Consider the following 18,954-nt stretch of genomic DNA (forward strand, 5'->3'; position numbering starts at 1 on the left):
GAATAGCTCAAGGCCAGGAGTTTGAGACCAGACTGGGTGATACAGCAAGACCCTTGTCTCTATAAAAAAATTTTTAAAAATTAGCTGGGCATGGGTAGTCCCAGCTACTTGGGGGGCTGAGACAGGAGGATCGCTTGAGCCCAGGAGGTTGAGGCTGCAGTGAGCTATGACCGCACCAATGCACTCCAGCCTGGGTGGCAGAGCCAGGTGGGGCGGGTGACTGGCTCCCTTCTTGTCAGGGGTTTGAGGAGCCTTCAACTTCTGACCCTTCCTCATTCTGAGAGGGAAGGAGTTACCTTCTCCTTTCTCCTTGACAGAGGACAAAAGGGTATCAAGATCCAGGCCTTGATTCCTACTTCCCTGTTCTCTCCATGGACCCAATTCCAACCCCCAACCCTCCCAAACCACAGCACAATGAAGAGGCAAAGGGCACCAGGCCCTACCTCCTCCAGGGGCCTCCTGTGACAGGTAGAGACCTCTGAGCAGAGTCTGCAGACATAGCATGACTGGTGAGCCCACTTGGCACCACTGATTCTCTACACTCTGTCCTCTCTCTGATGACTGTGGCGAGTAGCCCAGCAGAGATCCAGAGCATGCTCCCAGGAGGACTGCAGGGTGGTGCTCTGAGGGGGTGTGGCCCTTAGAATGGGAGTAGGCCCTGAGGAAACACTCCCAGTTGTGATAGAAGGTGCAGTTGTGGGCCGGGCGCGGTGGCTCACGCTTGTAATCCCAGCACTTTGGGAGGCCGAGGCGGGCGGATCACGAGGTCGGGAGATCGAGACCACGGTGAAACCCTGTCTCTACTAAAAATACAAAAAATTAGCCGGGCGTGGTGGCGGGCGCCTGTAGTCCCAGCTACTCGGAGAGGCTGAGGCAGGAGAATGGCGTGAATCCGGGAGGCAGAGCTTGCAGTGAGCCCGAGATTGCGCCACTGCACTTCAGCCTGGGCGACAGAGCGAGACTCCGTCTCAAAAAAAAAAAAAAAAAAGGTGCAGTTGTGGGGCTTTCGCCTGTCTCCATGGGACACCTTGCCAGGCTGGCTTACATTCCGCATGCCCTTGGGCCCTTGGTAAAACAGGTGGGCGATGCCCTGGCCCAGGCCTGGTGGCCCCCACTCATAATACTGTGCTTTTTTTTTTTTTTTTTTTTTTGAGATGGAGTCTCGCTCTGTTGCCCAGGCTGAAGTGCAGTGGCGTGATCTCAGCTCACTGCAAGCTCCGCCTTCCAGGTTCACGCCATTCTCCTGCCTCAGCCTCCCGAGTAGCTGCGACTACAGGCACCCGCCCCCATGCCTGGCTAACTTTTTGTACTTTTAGTAGAGACGGGGTTTCACTGTGTTAGCCAGGATGGTCTCGATAGCCTGACGTCGTGATCCACCCGCCTTGGCCTCCCAAAATGCTGGAATTACAGGAGTGAGCCACTGCACCTAGCAATGCTGTGCTTAACAAGAGTCAGGTGGGCTTGTTCCCAAGCTCATCTGTAAACCAATGAAATGGGAATGGGAAAAGACTGCTGTTTTTATGAATACTAAGTTGTTTCTTCTCTCTTTTTTTTTTTTTTAATTGAGACAAGGTCTTGCTTTGTCACTCAGGCTGGAATGCAGTGGTACAATCACGGCTTACTGCAGCCTCGACCTCCTGGGCTCAAGTGATCCTCCTGCCTCAGCCTCCCAAGTAGCTGGGATCACAGGTGTGCACCACCATGCCTGGCTAACTTTTTTTGTATTTTGTAGATTTGGGATTTTGCTATGTTGCTCAGGCTGGTCTCAAACTCCTGGGCTCAAGTGATCCTCTTGCCTCAGCCTGCCAAAGTGCAAGGATTACAGGCATCAGCCACCGTGCCACCATGAATACTAAGTTAAACCCTTAGAAAGACTCTGTAAAGGTGCGAAATCAACCAACCAACAAAACACTGTTACCAAATTAGGTTTAGGAAGAGATAACTGTAAAAGAGTGGGGGGTGGGGAGCTTAACAATGCAAGCTGATTCTGCTATACTGGGGTTCCTCTGCCTGTGTCTCAGTCTGCAAAAGGAAAAGAAGAGCTGAACTACAGTCAGAGAAAGGTTGTGCATGAGAAGACCTGGGGATTGTGGGACACTGACTGACTTCTTCAATTAACGAGTCAACCACTGGTCTAAAAGGGTTAGGTGAAGGGTTTCTGCCAAAGTGGGAGGGACCTATCATCCTGTTAACAATCCACAGTCTCTACTAGTCCAGAGGACCACTAGACCTTTGCAACTCTGAGACCAGGAAAAAGGAAGCCACTGTGGGAGGTGTTCAGACAGAGGGTAAGAGGCAGGGCCAGCCGCAGAGCTGCCCTGTGGCTAGCTGTGGTGACGTGGGCCTCTCCTAGAGCTCCAGGGCCTCACCTGCGTAGGTGGTGCCATCGATGTCCACAGACATGTTAATGCTCCCAATGCTACTCGTGGTCAGGTTCAGTGCTGCAGCTGAGGCCTCTGCTCTGTCTTCTGCTGGGGACAGGGAGACAGTGGGCCTGGTCAAGCCCTCCACAGCACTCCTGCTGTCCTCTCTGATGCTGTCTGGCCACCCCTGGTCAAAGCCTCACGCTGTTAGAAGGCATCTATGTAACCTTGTCCTGAGTGTAGGGTATAGCAGGAGATCCCAGGCTCGCCAACCTCCTGTTGCTGGCTTTTTACACTGACCCATTTCATCCCCCCAACTCCCTCTGCTCCCAGAGAAAAGGAATCACAGTAGGCAAGGAGGCCGGCTCTGGCCCCATCACTCTGCACTGGCACTTTCCATGTGACGGGTAAACCCTGAGCTACACTACACATCAGGCCCAGGAAATCAGAGATCAATGAGAGCCAGCCCCAACTTTGAGGACCCACCTGCCTCTTCCTTTGACTCTGAGTCCCTCAAAGAGAGGAGTGTACACCCTCAGTCCCTCCCCTCCATGACCACCTAGGCAACTGGCGTTTGTGGAAGGCTGCAAGTGCGGGCACACACGGCCTCTGCCTGGCTCACCCCACTCAGAATTCTTCCCGGTGAGCTGTCTTTTCTAACAGCCCTTTGCTTTGTGCAGGAGCAGGGCACCTGGCCCTGGATGAGCTGTTACCTCCCAGTTTCCTTCTGCTCCCCAGGGGCAATGGGGTAGGGAGGGGCAGCCTGGGAATACGTACAGCTCCCTTCACACCTGGCTCCTTCCCACACATCTCATTCATGTTTGCTTTGAGATAGCATCAGGACCAGAATGGGAAAGAATGTATGTGAATGGGAAAAGGGGCGTGTGGCTTGAGGAAGAGAATGTGGGGCACCAGAACAATGTGAAGAGGAAGTGAAAGGATGTCAAGTATGCTGCCAAACTTGTGTTTCCTCCTTCTGTCTATATTCCTGAGTCCCGCTGTCCAGCCCGGGGCAACTTGGCCCCTCGCTGAACCTCAGGAACATGGGGTGTCTTCCTCTCAGACCTGCAGACGGTGCCCTGCTCTTGCCTACATCCAGTGAGGTGCTGGAGTAAAGGCTGGTGGGGAAACACAGCAGCTCTCTGAAAGCCTCTGGCTCCTCCTCTGTGAATAACTGCTTTTCCCTCTTACTAGAGAACAGGGCACTGCCTGAGGCAACATGTGGTCCCCTCTACCAAACAACCTCAGCTTGGTGAACTAAGATCTCAGTGCCTCTCTTCTGGGGGCCTGGAAGGCAGAACCTGGAGGGGCCTCTTCCAGGTCAGGAGTATGTGCCTCACCACCCCTGCCCCACCAGTCCCAGGAGGTGTGAATGGGCTTGGGGTTTCCAGGAAGGGAAGGCCCTGCCCTGAGCCTGGCTCACCCCTGCCGTTGATCCTGATCTTCATGGGGAGCTGCCGTGCCATGCTGAAAAAGTTGCGCTGGAAGGCCTGCTGCACCAGGCGCTGCTCCTCCTCGGACAGCCTCGATGCCTTCTTCTCAGCAGGCTCCCCTGACTCCAGCCGCTCCCGCAGCTGCTCCAGTGCGGCAGTCCGAGTACCAGCCTGCTGGCTTGCCAAGGTCACGGGCACAGCCAGACGATTTGGCACAGGCACTGTTGTCACTGGGGTTCCATCACCTGCAAAGGAACTGGAGCTGGACCAATCCACAGTTGACCCTCTTGCCCTAAAACCCCAGTCTTGAACACAGGGAAACTGGCATCCCTTCCTCCCTTTCTTCCTTCTCCCCCAGGAGCCCTGCTGACCTTTCCTGAGAGTGGTTGCTGGAGATATCCGAGGGCTACTGGTATTGGTGCCACTGCTGGAGCCAAGCCCAAGGATGGGAAAGCGGATCTTGGGTGGGGAGAGGAGGGCAGGGGCCCCGGCAGCGGCAGCAGCAGTAGCCGCAGCAGGTGAGTAGCCAAAGAGGGAGGAGCTGTAGCTGGGCCGCCGGCCCTCCCTGCGGTTGCCATCAATGGCTGCCTGGAGCTCGGCTGGGGAACTCAAGGCTTTCTTCTCACACTCATAGGCATACAGATACTTCATGTACCTGGAGGAAAGGAAGCAAGCAGGGAGAATAATCCAAAACAGCACCAGAGACCACCCAGTTGAGGTTGGTGAGTCTCTGGAAGCAGTCTCTGTTGGGCAGGATTCTAGGGCAGAGGATTGCAACCTTGGTGTACTTGGCAGAAAAGTCTGGGATGGCTGGACACTCTGCCCCAGCCTCCTCTGACTGTCACTCAATCCTAAATACGCTCTACTTTGAAGCACCATTCATTAGGGGAAATAAATAACATCTTAGTTGGCGTTTTCACATTTGTTTTGAAGCCTGGGAAAAATTAGGACCATGTTTTACAAGGGCTTTCTGGCTTCTTGATCTTATAACCATTCAGAGCTGGGCTAGTCAGATAGGAGCAATTCTTCCCATTGTGCATGCGACGGAGACACTGTCATTCTTTGTGTCTTAGGTCCCAACAAGCAGTTCTCTACCCAAGAACCTTGCCATTCTGGTTTCAGCTACAACATGCTACCTAACTGATGTCAGTTGTTCATTGCATACTCTTCACAGAACAACTTCCAGAGTGTTCCAGAAGAAAAGATTCTTCTCTGGCCCTCATTCTTCAGTGCTACTATTGGTTTCACCGCTTCCATCACCCATGTAATTAACTCAAATGCTGACAAAACCAGGTCACCAATCCAAGGGGGCCTTCCTACCTGCCTTTCTCTGGGTCCTCTGCCGCTGGGTAAGCTGAATGTCAGGTAAGAGGGGCCACTTGGGGTGGAGATGCTGTTTGGAAGACAATGTCCTGGAGGGGCACAGGTCTTAGAGACAGAAGCCTAGGTCTGAATCTCAGCTCTACCACTGACTGGCTGGTATGGCCTTAGCCAAATTATTTAACCCTGGGGACTTCATTTTTGTAATGTGGGAAATGGGGGCATACCTACTTTACAGGGTTGACTGTGAGGTTTAAATGAAATAGTAAGTACCAGCACAGAGTAGACACTTGGTAAATGGTGGTTCTCATCACTACTTGGTTTAGTGAGGGATTCATCTCAGAAAGCTCCCCACTGTTTCAGGAATCCACTCATCTTGCTAACCATACAAAGGAATTTCCTTCCTTCCTCTCCTCTAGGTTACAACATCCCCTTTCTCCAGCCTTGGCTTCCTTCCCCCAGGCCCTGGCCACTCACTGGGTCCTGAGCGTGAAGGCGGCGCTGGTGATGGATGTGGGCAGGTTCAGGCCTTTGGTGATCTCCCTCCAGATCTTCTTGTTGATGATCTCCACCAGGCCCCCCTTCTCGGTCACCAGCTTATACAGCATGTACAGGTCCAGGATCTGCTTGGCCATGATGGGGATTCGGTTGATGGGGGTCCCTGTGGTTGTCCAACGAGAGAAAGAGACAGTGGGATCATCATCAGGCTGAGAAGAAAGATTCCGCGTATGCCCACCTTTAGCTGAGCTGGAAACAATGCTCATGAATCTGGAAGTGTAATTTAACTCAAACTCCCCAAGCCTGAACACTCAGACTAGCTGTCAGGACAGGTCCAATGCACACGCTGTGTGGGCCTTTGGCAAAGCACTTAGCCTCTCTGGTTCTGTTTTGCCGTCTGTAAATAAGAGGGCCAGACTAGATGATTTCAAAGGTGCTTGTTTTTTAGTTTGTGTGTGTGTGTTTTTGTTTTTGTTTTGCTAGCAGGATGATTCCAGACTATTCCTAGTGATCTGGCGACTTATCTCTGCAGCTTTCAGACTCCATTCAGCGGCAGCTTCCTCCGGGAAGCCTTTCTCTGACTTTCTAGAAGGGGAGCCCTGCCTAGTCACCCTCCTGGCAGTGCTCAGTGCTGCTTGTAAGAGTGTGCTCGTTGGCTGGGTGCGGTGGCTCGTGCCTGTAATCCTAGCACTTTGGGAGGCCGAGGCGGGCAGATCACGAGGTCAGGAGATCGAGACTATCCTGGCTAACACGGTGAAACCCCATCTCTACTAAAAATACAAAAAAAAATTAGCCTGGCATGGTGGCAGGCGCCTGTAGTCCCAGCTACTCGGGAGACTGAGACAGGAGAATGGCGTGAACCTGGGAGGCGGAGCTTGCAGTGAGCCGAGATCGCACCACTGCACTCCAGCCTGGGTGACAGAGTGAGACTGTCTTAAAAAAAAAAGAAAAAGTGTGTGCTTGTTTGCACATGCCTGCTTTCTCCTCTCCTGCTTGATGGAGAAATGGTTTCTTTCTCTCTCGTGTGCCCTGCCATGTCAAAGGAGCTGCTGGACACACCGGTCTCCAGGGGAATGAAAAGCCACTCAATTCTCTCCCCACACCAATCACTCCACCCACTCCCTGGCCTCTGAAAGGGGGAGGGTCAGAGCAGCTTCCGCCCAATGGCCCTGAGGGGAAGTGAGAGGAGCCAGGGACTTGATTAGGAAACCTGGCACCGAGAAGGAAGGGCTACTAATGAGCACCAGGGGACGTGGTGAGGGCGGGGCCAGTCCTTTCACAGCCGGCTGGGATGCTCGTCAGGAGGCGTGATGGATGACTGTCATTTGGCAGCCTCGGGATTAATGATCTGGAGGTCAGAGGGGAGAATTCCACAGGGAAGGGTCACCGTCCGGGGCAGGGTATGAGACTTGTTGCCTTTTGATGGCAAACTCCTTTTACTGTACACAGACTGCTGCTCCTCTGCCTTGCTCCCTCCCATTGCCCCAGTCTTGCTGATGTCTCACTGGGCTGCCTGGTGGACCTTAAGCCAGCCTGAGCAGAGAAGAGATGTTTGTTTCTGCTCCATCCGCCTTCTTTCCCTAAAGGCACGGCAGTTTTCTCAGCTCTGAATGGCAGCCTCACCAACTCTTTTACAGGATGGTTCAAGCCAGAGAATGAAAAGGAAGCACTGTGGGCATGGATATGTGGGGCTGCTGCGGCAGGAGCAGGCCTCTTCTTCTTCTTCTTTTTTTTTTTTTCAAAGATAGGGTCTCACTCTGTTGCCCAGACTGGAGTGCAGTGGTGCAGTCATGACTTATTGCAGCCTTAACCTCCAGCCATCCTCCCACTCAGCCTCCTGAGTAGCTGGGAATACAGGCACACACCACCACACTCAGGGAATTTAAAAACATTTTCTGTAGAGACAGGATCTTCCTATGTTGCCCAGGCTGGTCTCAAACTCCTAAGCTCAAGCAGTCCTCTGCCTCAGCCTCCCAAAGCACATGGACTGCAGCGTGAGCCACAGCACCTGGCTTAGGCCTCTTTCCTAAGTGTGGGGAGGGAGTTAGTGACCTTGAAGACCTTTATCTTTACCTGCTGGTCCTTAGAGGGTCAAGGACAAAGGGGTCATGGAATTAGATCCACAAATTCATAGGTAAAATAACAGAGGATTACTGGCATACTCCTAAGACACACAGCTCATGTGCTGGTTGACTTCTCCCAGTGTTGTTCTGGACAGTAAACCTTCCCCCTACCAGACAGACAAAAGCCTGATGTGGGCCCCCAGCAGGACAGGGCTAACGTCAACCTCCTTTTTGAGGCCTATCTGCCCAAACACACCCATGGCCTTGAGTCCACACCTTCCAAGGCATTACCTGGAGTGTCTGAGAGGACCACTCCCAAGGTCCCCTCACACAGAGCTCCTAAGCTCACATTTCCAGAAGCTCCTAGGGCATCTTCACACATGTGACCCGTTTACTTCCAAGTCAGAATGTTTGTGGTGGGCTCATCTTCATTCCCCTAAACTAGCTCCCTTTCCCCACACCTCATTTTTTCCCAGCAACACTACCACCCTTGGAAGTTAGGCAGGAAGGCAGGAACCTCGTGTCAGCACTGGCTTCTCTCCTCTCCCTATCACCCACTTTCAGGGTATTAGAAGGCTTCATGATTCGTCCTTGGAGGTACCTCTCAAAGGCATCTTCCTTTTTGGCCTGCAGCCACCATCCTGGTCCAGGCCCTCTCTGGCCCACAATTAGATGCCTGCAGTAGCCTCTTAGCCATACGATCAACTTGCACACTGCAGCCAATCTTACTAAAATACTTTTACCATATTACTCACCTCCTTGTTTAAAAACCTACGAAAACTCTTATTGCTTACCTAGCCCATCTCACATGTCCAATCGCATGACCCATGTTCCTCAACACTCCCTTAGAAGATCACATGTGAAGTATTCCTGGCATATCCGAGCAACTCACTTGTACTCCAACTCGCTAGGCCTTCTCCCTATCGCCACCAAAACACGCTCTTTTCTGCCTCCACTCAAATCCTCCACAGTGTTCTTCCATATCCACTCCTTCCAGGAAGCATGTTCTCACTACCCCAGTTCACGTGGGTTTCTTCCCTCTCAGAATTTCTATCACGCCTCTATAAGTTTAGCAAATTGTCCTTCTCTAATTGTTTCACATCTGTTCATCCGATATCCCAGGAGGACTGTCAGCTCTATGAAGGCAGGGGTTGTCTTTCCTTTACCATGCGTACCATACCTTACAGCGTTTAATAAATTAACCTACCCAGAAATGTTTCTCGGGGTTTCACTATGTTGCCCAGGCTGGTCTCAAACTCCTGGACTCAAGCAATCCTCCCACTTCAGCCTCCCAAAGTTTTGGGATGACAGGCGTGAGCCACTGCACCTGGCTGAGATTTTCTAGTGTGGTTCAAACTGCCTCTGAAGGCAACTCCCCAGAGAGGAATTACAAATTCATTTTGAGTAGTCATTGGACTAATTGCCTGGCTATTTGAGATGGCATCTTTGAAGGACAACATTGTTATAGATGTAGAAATTTCATTAAAAATTAGCCTCTTTATAGTCACACACAACGTGACTGTATTATATTAGACTGAGAACTGCTTAGGGCAAGGGGAACAATGGCAGATACAGAACCTGAGGAGACAAGGAAGGGTCACAGTGGTGTCTGAAGTCAAGGTTGTAACCTAACTAATAAGTGATCTCTTCCCAGAGGGGAAAATGGACTCTTCTGGGAACTGTCATCACACCACAGAGAAACCGCAAGTAAGAGGTGCACTGGAAACCATGGTGGTGGCCCCTGCATCCTGCTGTGTGGCCCAGCTCCACCTGGCGCATACTTGGGAAGCTGTTTTCCTCACTCCACAGTGGACTCTCCTCACACGAGCCCCCATGCCCTGATCAGGCACCCTGGTTCTGGAGATCAAGCTGATAAGGAGATTGGGCGCATTCTTCCCTGTGGCTGGCCCTCTGTGAAACTGTTAAAGTGGCTCCCAGTGCAGGCTGGCCCTTGGTGCCATCAGAAACAGGAAGCTATGCTGACAGAGAGGAGGCTATGCCGAGGGCTCTTTCGATGACAGTGGGGCTTTCTCCCATCACATAATCCAGACACAAAAGCCTCCCGCGTCTTTGATTCTTCTAACAACTGAGAGAGGCAGAATCTGCAGGTTGGTCTCAGCAGTTTGCTTTGTGCTTAATGGACCTGGTAGCTATTTCTCTTGTCCAAAGTAGATTCTACTATGAAGAAAGAGAGAAGGCCTTTAAGCTAAGTTTACCTGCTGAACAAGAACCAATAGGCAATCGACAGACTCAGGCCTCAGTTTCCGCAAATGTGAAGTGAGGAATTTGGACTAGATGATTTTCAGTTCTAAAGTCTATGAATAAAAAATTAAAACAAAAATTCTGCTGATGTACCTTCAAACCAGCAATATATAAATCGATAAACAAAAATTAACAGTTGTGATTATTACCAAAGGGAGAATCACATGGTTTTAGGAACTTGCCTGAATTATAGAGTAATATTGTCAAGTGGCCTTGATACAGATGGTTTGAGATTTTCTCTGTGAAGGGCACCGGGCTTAAGGCCAGATTTGTGAAGTTCACATCCACAAGCAATGGCTCCTTTCCCAGCCTTTGCGGTAGGGAGCAAGGGGTCTCTGGCCTGCTCTCTGGGCTGTATTCTAGCTTCCTCTAAGGAAGCTCTTCACCTGAGAGAGACAGGCCTCTGTCCACAAGAAATGCAAAAGCAACCCACAGAGCACCAGGAAGGAGGCAAACACCCACTGAAGAGAGTTCTTTGTGGGTCACTGGTGTTGGCCCTACAGGAGACCAAATCTCCACCCCCATCACGCCTCCCAGAAGGGGGTGAGCACCTGATGGGAAAGCCTGTGGACTGTCAGTCACTGCTATCAAAGCAGGAGCTGGGATTGAGGGTAATTCATCATGCTCTCTCTGACAGGAATCCAGGGCCTTATCTGCACCCCAAGAAGTGCCGCTGGTCTCCAGTTCCCTCCTCAATAAAGGAGACTGACAGTTGCAACAAAGAGGCCCCTTATCAGATTTCAGCCAGGGAGCCTGCAGCCCGAGGGACGGATGTAAAAGGCTTTTATGAGGGCCATGGACCCAGTGAAGCTGGCGGGACTCCTGGGGCTTTAACCCTTGTTGGTGGGAATGCCGCTGGACGCTGGCACTAGCAGACCACAGCTGTGATCAGGAGCTTCCAGTGCAGATATGGCCAAACAAAAGCTGCTCCCTGGTACTTTGTTTTCCTTCCTGCCACTCAGACAACCAAGATGTAGCTGGGGATAGGGGTGAGGGCAGAAGAGATGGCCTCTTCTGGCTTTGGAGACAAAGATGAGAGATGATAAGAGTGTTGAAGGGAAAGCCACTTCCTCCCCATTGCAGAGAATGGGCCAGTTCCAGGGAAGTCCAGAAGCAAACAGGGGCAGGGACCCCAGACAGACTCATATGGCTGCCTTCCTGCCCACTGGGCAGGGGTGAGGGCCCAGGACCCAGGGTGTGGCCCTGCCAGGGACCCTTGCTGCTTTTTCCAGGCTTTGAGAAAGATCATTAATCATTTCCATAGCCTGACTGTCAAGAGAGCTGACCAGAGAGCCTGGAAGAGTTAAGACCTGTGTTAAGCAGGGAATGTGCGCAGGCAGGCAGGCTTCCTGAACATTCCTCTGCATCTTCATTCTTGCCCTGCTCTAGGCCTGCTCCCGAGAAGCCAGCAGAGAAATGACTGCTGATTTTCCACCATGACTTGTTCATAGAGAATATCACAACAGATACTGGTGACTACTACAGGGGACAAGGGCTGAAAAACTACCTATTGGGTACTATGCACACTACCTGGGTGACGGGATCAATCGTACCCCAAACCTCAGGGCCATGCAGTATATCCATGTAACAAACCTGCACACGTACCACCTGAACCTCTAACAAAAGTTTTAATAGGAAAGGGAAAGGAAAAAGAAAAGGGAAAGGAAAAGGAAAAAGAAAGGTCTCCCACTGGGAAACCAGGCAGCAGTGTCTGGTAGTCTGCCGTGCAGCTTGTAGTTACACTGTTCCACAAGACAGGCCAGAGGCAAGGATGTGCCAATATGCTAGTATGGACTGACAAGAATCCTTAAGCCTTCTGCCTCCAACTGCCCAATGAGTGGGTCTAACTTGCATACAGTATAGTGCATTAACTTTAACCATACAGCTCGCTAGATGTGTACTTCCAAATACACCTCCGCAACCATCCCTCAAATCAAAATACAGAACTTTTTTTTTTTTTTGAGACAGAGTCTCACTCTGTTGCCCAGGTTGGAGTGCAGCAGTGTGATCTCAGCTCGCTGCAAACTCCACCTCCCAGGTTCAAGCGATTCTCCTGCCTCAGACTCCCAAGTGGCTGGGATTACAGGCGCTTGCCACCATGCCTGGCTAATTTTTGCATTTTTAGTGGAGACGGGGTTTCACCATGTTGGCCAGGCTGGTCTTGAACTCCTCACCACAGGTGATCCGCCTGCCTCAGCCTCCCAAAGTGCTGGGATGACAGCCGTGAGCCACCATGTCTGGCCAAAATATAGAACATTTCCAGCACCCCTAGAAAACTCTCTCATGCCTCTTTCCAATCAATATCCATCCCTCCACCCTACCCACTCTGGAAATAAACTGCCATTCTGACATATTTTTTTTGAACTTTATATAAATGGACTCACATAGTATATATTCTGTGTCTGGCTTCTTTTGCTCAATATCACATCTAAGAGTCATCCCAGCTGCATATAGCAGTAGTTCATAACTTTTTTTTTTAGATGGAGTCTCACTCTGTAGCCCAGGCTAGAGTGCAGTGACGTGATCTTGCCTCACTGCAGCCTCTGCCTCCCAGGCTCAAGCACTTCTCTCACCTCAGCTTCCCAAGTAGCTGGGACTACAGGCAGGTGCCACCACATCCAGCTAATTTTTTTTTTTTTTGGTAGAGATGGGGTTTCACCATGTTGCCCAGGCTGCTCTTGAACTTCTGAGCTCAAGTGATCCACCCGCCTCACCCTCCCAAAGTGCTGGGATTACAGGTGTGAGCCACTGCACCCAGCTAGTTCATAACTTTCTACTGCTGTGTAGTGTTCTGATATGTGACTATGCTACATTTATTTATCCATTCTACTACAGATGGACATTGGAATTCTTTCCAGTTTTTGGCTATAATGAATGGAGCTGCTATGAATATGCCTACCTGTATCTTTCAGTGAACACAAGCACTCATTTCTGTTGGGAATATACCCAGGAATGCAACTGCTGGGTAACAAGGTCCAGGTATGTTTAGCTTTAGCGAACACTACCAAACAGACTTCCAAAGTAGTTGTATCCCTTTACACTCCCAGCTGTAACGCATGGGAGAGCTGATGGTTCTACAACCTTGGAGGCTAATTTTAAACTCATTACCTTTTTTGCTACTCCAGCTTGGACTAATCTCTTTAGGTGAAGTTCAACAGTAAATGTAATATTGTATTCTGCTATGCCTAATAATAAGATTATGGTGGGTGGGCGCGGTGGCTCATGCCTGTAATTCCAACACTTTGGGAGGCCAAGGTGGGCAGATCACCTGAGGTTGGGAGTTTGAGACCAGCCTGTCCAGCATGGTGACACCCCGTCTCTATTAAAAATACAAAAATTAGTCCGATGTGGTGGCAGGCGCCTGTAATCCCAGCTACTTGGGAGGTTGAGGCAGGAGAATGGCGTGAACCCGGGCGGCAGAGGTTGTGGTGAGCCGAAATCGCGCCACTGCACTCCAGCCTGGGCAACAGAGTGAGACTCTGTCTCAAAAAAAAAAAAAAAAAAAAAAAAAAAGATTATGGCTATGACAACTGCATTCAGAGAAACTGGCCAATGAGTCAGAAGGAGGTGGACTGCAGAGTCTTCCCTGCTTTGCCTGCCACTGGGCAGATCTGGATGGCATCTCCAGGAGAGGAGTGGAAGGCTGGCTGGTCTGGGGCACACCTCATGGGCCTTCTGGCCTGAGCAGTGCATTGCTGTCTGAGCTTCCAGTGCTGTCATGCCACTAGACTCTCAAAACCCAGCAGAACTTCCCCATGGTGTAAGCAGGCCAAACACTTACTGCAACTTTTCACTATACCAACTCTTAGATGATTTACTGAATATTGGTTCACTCTGGGATAAAAGAGGCAAAACTATCAAATAACTCAATTTTCCCATGTGTCAGAAATACCAATAAAAGATTTTGAAGGGGAAGAGGCTGAATTTAATGACAAAAGCAGGCTATTCAAATTAATTGTGACTTTCAAAAACCAGACTCCCTTCCTATGATCATGGGTAACTGCATATTTATGGAGTATTATAATGACTATTAAAAATGGGAAAAAAAATATATTTTTTTAACAGCAGCTGGGTCACCTAGAGAGAGAAAAAGATCTGGCCTCAGACAAAGGGCTAATCCAGACACTTAAAGATTTGCATTTTAGACTTTCATTTGGGGATAAAGTCAGAAAATGAAGCCCCAAAACCTATTTCATCTGAAAAAGACAACATATTTTCATCTGCCAGGAAGGGTGTCCAGGGCACAGACCATTTACGGCAAGATACAAAGAATATGCAAGAAATTGCCTCCACCAAAAGGCAAAGCAATATATGTCATGAACATTTCCTTGCCTGAGATGGATAGATAAGCACACAACAGAAGGAAAAACACTCAAGTTGCACTTTGAAGCAGACCAAGCCCTTTTCCCACAGTAAATTCTTTGTATATACACATCAAAAAAGATCCAACAATCCATTTGGGAAAACCAAGGTCAGTTTGCAGCCTTGAACAGAACTGATGGGGGCGGGAGGGCAGGTCTACAAGTGAGGGCTTGACAAAACTTGTCTTCCATGTGACCAGGCAGTTCCTTAGCCTGGTGTGCCCAGATGGGGCAGGGGCAGGAAAAGAGAGCCTTGCTTGTGGGCATTCTGGGTGCCTCCTGTGTCTCCCAAGCCCTACCCCATCCTGCCTTGACAGATGGCAGCCTCTGTGCCACTCTGAGTTGTCACATCTGCCCTTCCCTATTTCTCTGAGAAACAGCCCTGACCCTGAGATGAAGACCCATCTCGCACGTCAGGTTCTACCCTGTGTTCATCAGCTAGATGCTCAGAAGTGCTACTGGACGGTGGCCTGTGGAGGCAGGCCACCACCCTCTTGGGGGCGGTGAATGCTGCAGAAGACATAAGGTTTGCCTGCTGCCCCAAAGGGAAGTGATGGGGTTGCTGGCTCTAGGGAACAAGTTTCTCAAAGATAAGGCAGGAGAAGCAAAGCACACTGGCCTGGGAGTTAGGAGACCGCATGCTAAGTCTGCTCTGTGGCCTTAGGTGAGTCACTTAACCTTGGGGCTGCTTCTTCAGGGTTACAGGTGATAACCTTTGCTCTCTCTACTCCACAGAGCTGGAGCTGAGGGGAGTAGCAGATCAGATAATGGGTTGAAAGGGTTCTGTAATGTGTATGGTATAATAAAAATGCAAGTAACAGTAAAATCACCATTATCATCATCATCATCCTGACTCTTTAATGAAACCACACTTCTGTTTCACCTCCTAGGGAACGAGAAAACAAGCTTTTCTTCCTCACTGATGAAGGAAAAATGAAATTGTTTATAATAGCCTTTGCTTATTAGACTTAGAAATTAGTCCCTCCCCTTGGGCACTAAAAGACTAAATGGAAAATCTATGAGGGAATGGTATTTCAGAAACCACCCACAGGGAGTTAAATTAGCCAGACAATTTTATTTAGAACTGTTTTGGCTTTATGTTTGCCAAAGAAACACATTTTTTGTTTTTTGTTTGTTTTTTTGACAGTCTCATTCTGTTGCCCAGGCTGTGGTGCGATCCTGGCTCACTGCAACCTCTGCCTCCCAGGTTCAGGCGATTCTCCTGCCTCAGCCTCCCTAGTAGCTGGGATTGTGGGTATGTGCCACCATGCCTGGTTAATTCTTGTATTTTTAGTAGAGATGGGGTTTCACCATAGTGGCCAGGCTGGTCTCAAACCCCTGGCCTCAAGTGATCCACCTGCCTTGGCCTCCCAAAGTGCTGGGATTACAGGCATGAGCCAATGCGTCCAGACGAAACGTGTGTATTTTTTGCGCACGCGTGCACACACACACACACACACACACACACGGCAAAAGGTGAGCCAAAAGGGGCATCAGAGTTCTAAAACCTAACCAGTCTTTTCTAGAGAAATATTCTGGCAGGAGTGGGGTGGTGGGGGACAATCAAGGGCAACTTGCTTAGTTGAATTTGGCTTCGGTCAGCAAAAGACGAAATACATTACACAGCAAGGACAGGAGAGAAGCATTTGGTCTCGGAGATTCCTGGTGTCGTTTCGTACAATTACTTTGATAGAAAACTGCTAAAGGGGCTTTTCTTCTTTTGATTTTTTGTTCATCAAGGGTAGCTCAATAAACACAATCATGGACACACAATACAGACAATAGAAACTTCCAAGATGACGCTAATTGAACCCTCTCATTCTATAGATAAGGAAACTGTGGCTGCCAGAGTGGGGAGGATGTGCTCAAGATCAGGAGAATGAAGGGATGTTAGCCCTGGCTTTGCAGTGTCCATCCAGAGCTCCTTCCACCCGCACAGGGCACTGCGCCTCGTCCCACTCCAATCTTCTCAGGCTTCTTTATGGGCAGGTTGCTCTGCTGCTCAGGGAGGGGAGGGGGTCGCCAGGGTGCAAGTCACCCCGGTCTTGCCTAGAAACCAAGGTGCTGAGGGCTGAAAGGCCCATCTGTTGCGGTCAATTCACCCAAACATGTTAACAAGCAAGAGATACAGCACAAAGCAGCAGTTACAGCCCGTCCCTGTCTCTCACTGGACAGCCATTTTATCACCTGCAGCTGTGGTCATTCAGGGCGGCCTGCTGTGTGCTACATCCCTCAGAGCCGTCTGCTTCCTCTGTGGGCCCAGCCTGCTGTGTCAAAGCTGCCGGCCCCTCTCACAGCCCAGTTGGGTGTCTCCAGGCCTTTCAAACTCAGGCTATTTTCTTTCTTTCTTTCTTCCTTCCATTTCCCTTTCCCTTTCCTTCTTTTTTTTGTTTTTTGAGACAAGGTCTCACTCTGTTGCCCAGGCTGGAGTGCAATGGCATGAACTCAGCTCACTGTAGCCTTGACCTTCCAAGCTCAAGTGATCCTCCCACCTCAGCCTCCAAAGTAGCTGAGACTGCAGACGCGTGCCACCACACTCAGCTAATTAAAAAAAAAAATGTTTTTTTGTAGAGACAGGGTCTCACTATGTTGTCCAAGCCAACTCAGGCTATTTCCAGCGACTCCTGTGATATCTACTGCTTACCTTTCATATTAGCTATGGAGGCCAAGTCCCTGACCTGCTGCCAAGGTCTATGAGGCTTTTCCTTGGTCCCAACTAACAAGATCTGCCTCCTGTGTCCCCCAGACACTCCACAAGTGACAAGTCACAAATGTCTAAGGGCCCTTGGTCTCATCATTCTGTTAAGAATAAAGACAGCTAGGCTCGGTGGCTCATGCCTGTAATCCTAACACTTTAGGAGGCCGAGGCAGGTGGATTACCTGAGGTTGGGAGCTCAAGATCAGCCTGGCCAACACGGTGAAACCCTGTCTCTACTAAAAATACAAAAAATTAGCCAGGTGCAATGGTACGTGCCTGTAATCCCAGCTACTTGGGAGGCTGAGGCAGGAGAATCGCTTGAACCTAGGAGGCGGAGGTTGCAGTGAGCCGAGATGGTGCCACTACACTCCAGCCTGGGCTACAGAGGGAGACTTTGTTAAAAAAAAAAAAAAAAAAAAAAAAAAAGGCCAGGTGCGGTGGCTCATGTCTATAACTCCAGCACTTTGGGAGTCCGAGGCAGGCGGATCACTTGAGGCCAGCAGTTTGAGACCAGCCTGGCCAACATGGTGCAACTGTCTTTACTAAAAAATATAAAAATTAGCCAGGCGTGGTGGTGCATGCCTGTAATCTCAGCTACTTGGGAGGCTGAGGCACGAGAATCACTTGAACCCGGGATGGGAAGGTTGAGGTAAGCTGAGATCAACCACTGAACTCCAGACTGGGACTCTGTCTCAAAAAAAGGAACAAAGACAGCAAGCCTCACACGATTAAAAGTGTAATCTGAGGCCCAGCACGGTGTGGTGGTTCATGCCTGTAATCCCAGCACTTTGGGAGGCCAAGGCAGTTGGATCACTTGAGCCCAGGAGTTCGATACCAGCCTGGGCAACATAAGGGGCTCATCTCCACAAAAAAACCAAAACAAAACAGAAAAATTAGCTGAGTGTGGTGGTGCACACCTGTAGGCCCAGATTCTCAGGAGGCTGAGGTGGGAGGATCACCTGAGCCTGGGGAGATCAAGGGTATGGTGAGCCATGACTGTGCCACTACACTCCAGCTTGGGCAATACAGTGAGACCTTGTCTCAAAAATAAATAAAATAATTAATTAAAATAAAAGTGCAATCTGCTCCCACCCCTCTTTTAAAATTTTCTTCTTCTTTTTTTTCTGAGATGGAGTTTCGTTCTTGTCGCCCAGGCTGGAGTGCAATGGTGCGATCTTGGCTCACTGCAATCTCTGCCTCCCGGGTTCAAGTGATTCTCCTGACTCAGCCTCCTGGGTAGCTGGGATTACATCTTCTTCTTTTTTTTTTTTTAATTACAGGGATGGGGTCTTGCTATGTTGCCCAGGCTGATCTCAAACTCCTGGTCTCAAGTGATCCTCCCACCTAGGCCTCCCAAAGTGCTGGAATTATAGGCATGAGACACCATGTGCCACTCCCAACCCTCCTGAACCACCCACTCTAGTTCAGACTACCAGATAAAGAGTTTTCTAGGAAGGAGATCGCTGGGAAATAACAACCTCTACACTATCTTCCTGCCTCAGTCTCTCCTCTCTAGCCCAACTACACACTGCCACAGCAAGTTTCCTGAAAGCCAATGTTTTGCCTTCAATAACTCAGCTATATCTATAGACTGAAGTGCTAACTTTTTGGGCAAACATGGCCCTTCAGAGTCTCGTGCCAGCTGACCCATCCAAGACGGCCCCTGGCTCTGGGCCACCAACAAAGGTTCTTCCAGCTACACCAGGGCCATATGTGTCACAGCATTTTTTCCTCCACCTACATGGCTGGGTCTGATACACTAGAGCCACAGCTCTTCTCAGAGGCTTTCTCTGCACTGCAGCCCAGGGTGAGGCCCCAGCACTCACTCCTTTGGCACTCAGTCACAGGAAACAATGCTACCTGACACGGCTTGCTCTCATGTACCTGACTGGAGAGGTAAGATGATTTTCATAAAAAGTTTTTTTTTTTTTTTTTTTTTTGAGACAGGGTCTCACT

At 49.9% G+C, this 18,954-nt stretch overlaps 1 protein-coding gene across 6 annotated transcripts in view; it reads right to left on the reverse strand.

Moving 5' to 3' along the window:
* The window catches only part of ARID3B (AT-rich interaction domain 3B), a 61,625-nt gene that overhangs the window by 2,818 nt on the left and 39,853 nt on the right, over positions 1 to 18,954 (reverse strand). For 2 of the 6 annotated variants that reach the window (XM_055277780.2, XM_055277778.2), the window contains 4 exons: positions 5,594 to 5,777; positions 4,168 to 4,451; positions 3,787 to 4,041; positions 2,370 to 2,468 (listed from right to left, as the gene is read on the reverse strand). In XM_055277780.2, the coding sequence (XP_055133755.1) occupies positions 2,370 to 2,468; positions 3,787 to 4,041; positions 4,168 to 4,451; positions 5,594 to 5,777 (822 nt within the window). Of the gene's footprint in view, positions 1 to 1,186; positions 1,803 to 2,369; positions 2,472 to 3,786; positions 4,042 to 4,167; positions 4,452 to 5,593; positions 5,778 to 18,954 lie in introns of those variants that run through there. The other 4 variants (XM_055277777.2, XM_055277779.2, XM_055277781.2 and 1 more) reach the window with 3 other exon arrangements.

The sequence above is a fragment of the Symphalangus syndactylus genome, chromosome 5 (genome assembly GCF_028878055.3).
Source record: "Symphalangus syndactylus isolate Jambi chromosome 5, NHGRI_mSymSyn1-v2.1_pri, whole genome shotgun sequence".
Lineage (NCBI taxonomy): Eukaryota > Metazoa > Chordata > Mammalia > Primates > Hylobatidae > Symphalangus > Symphalangus syndactylus.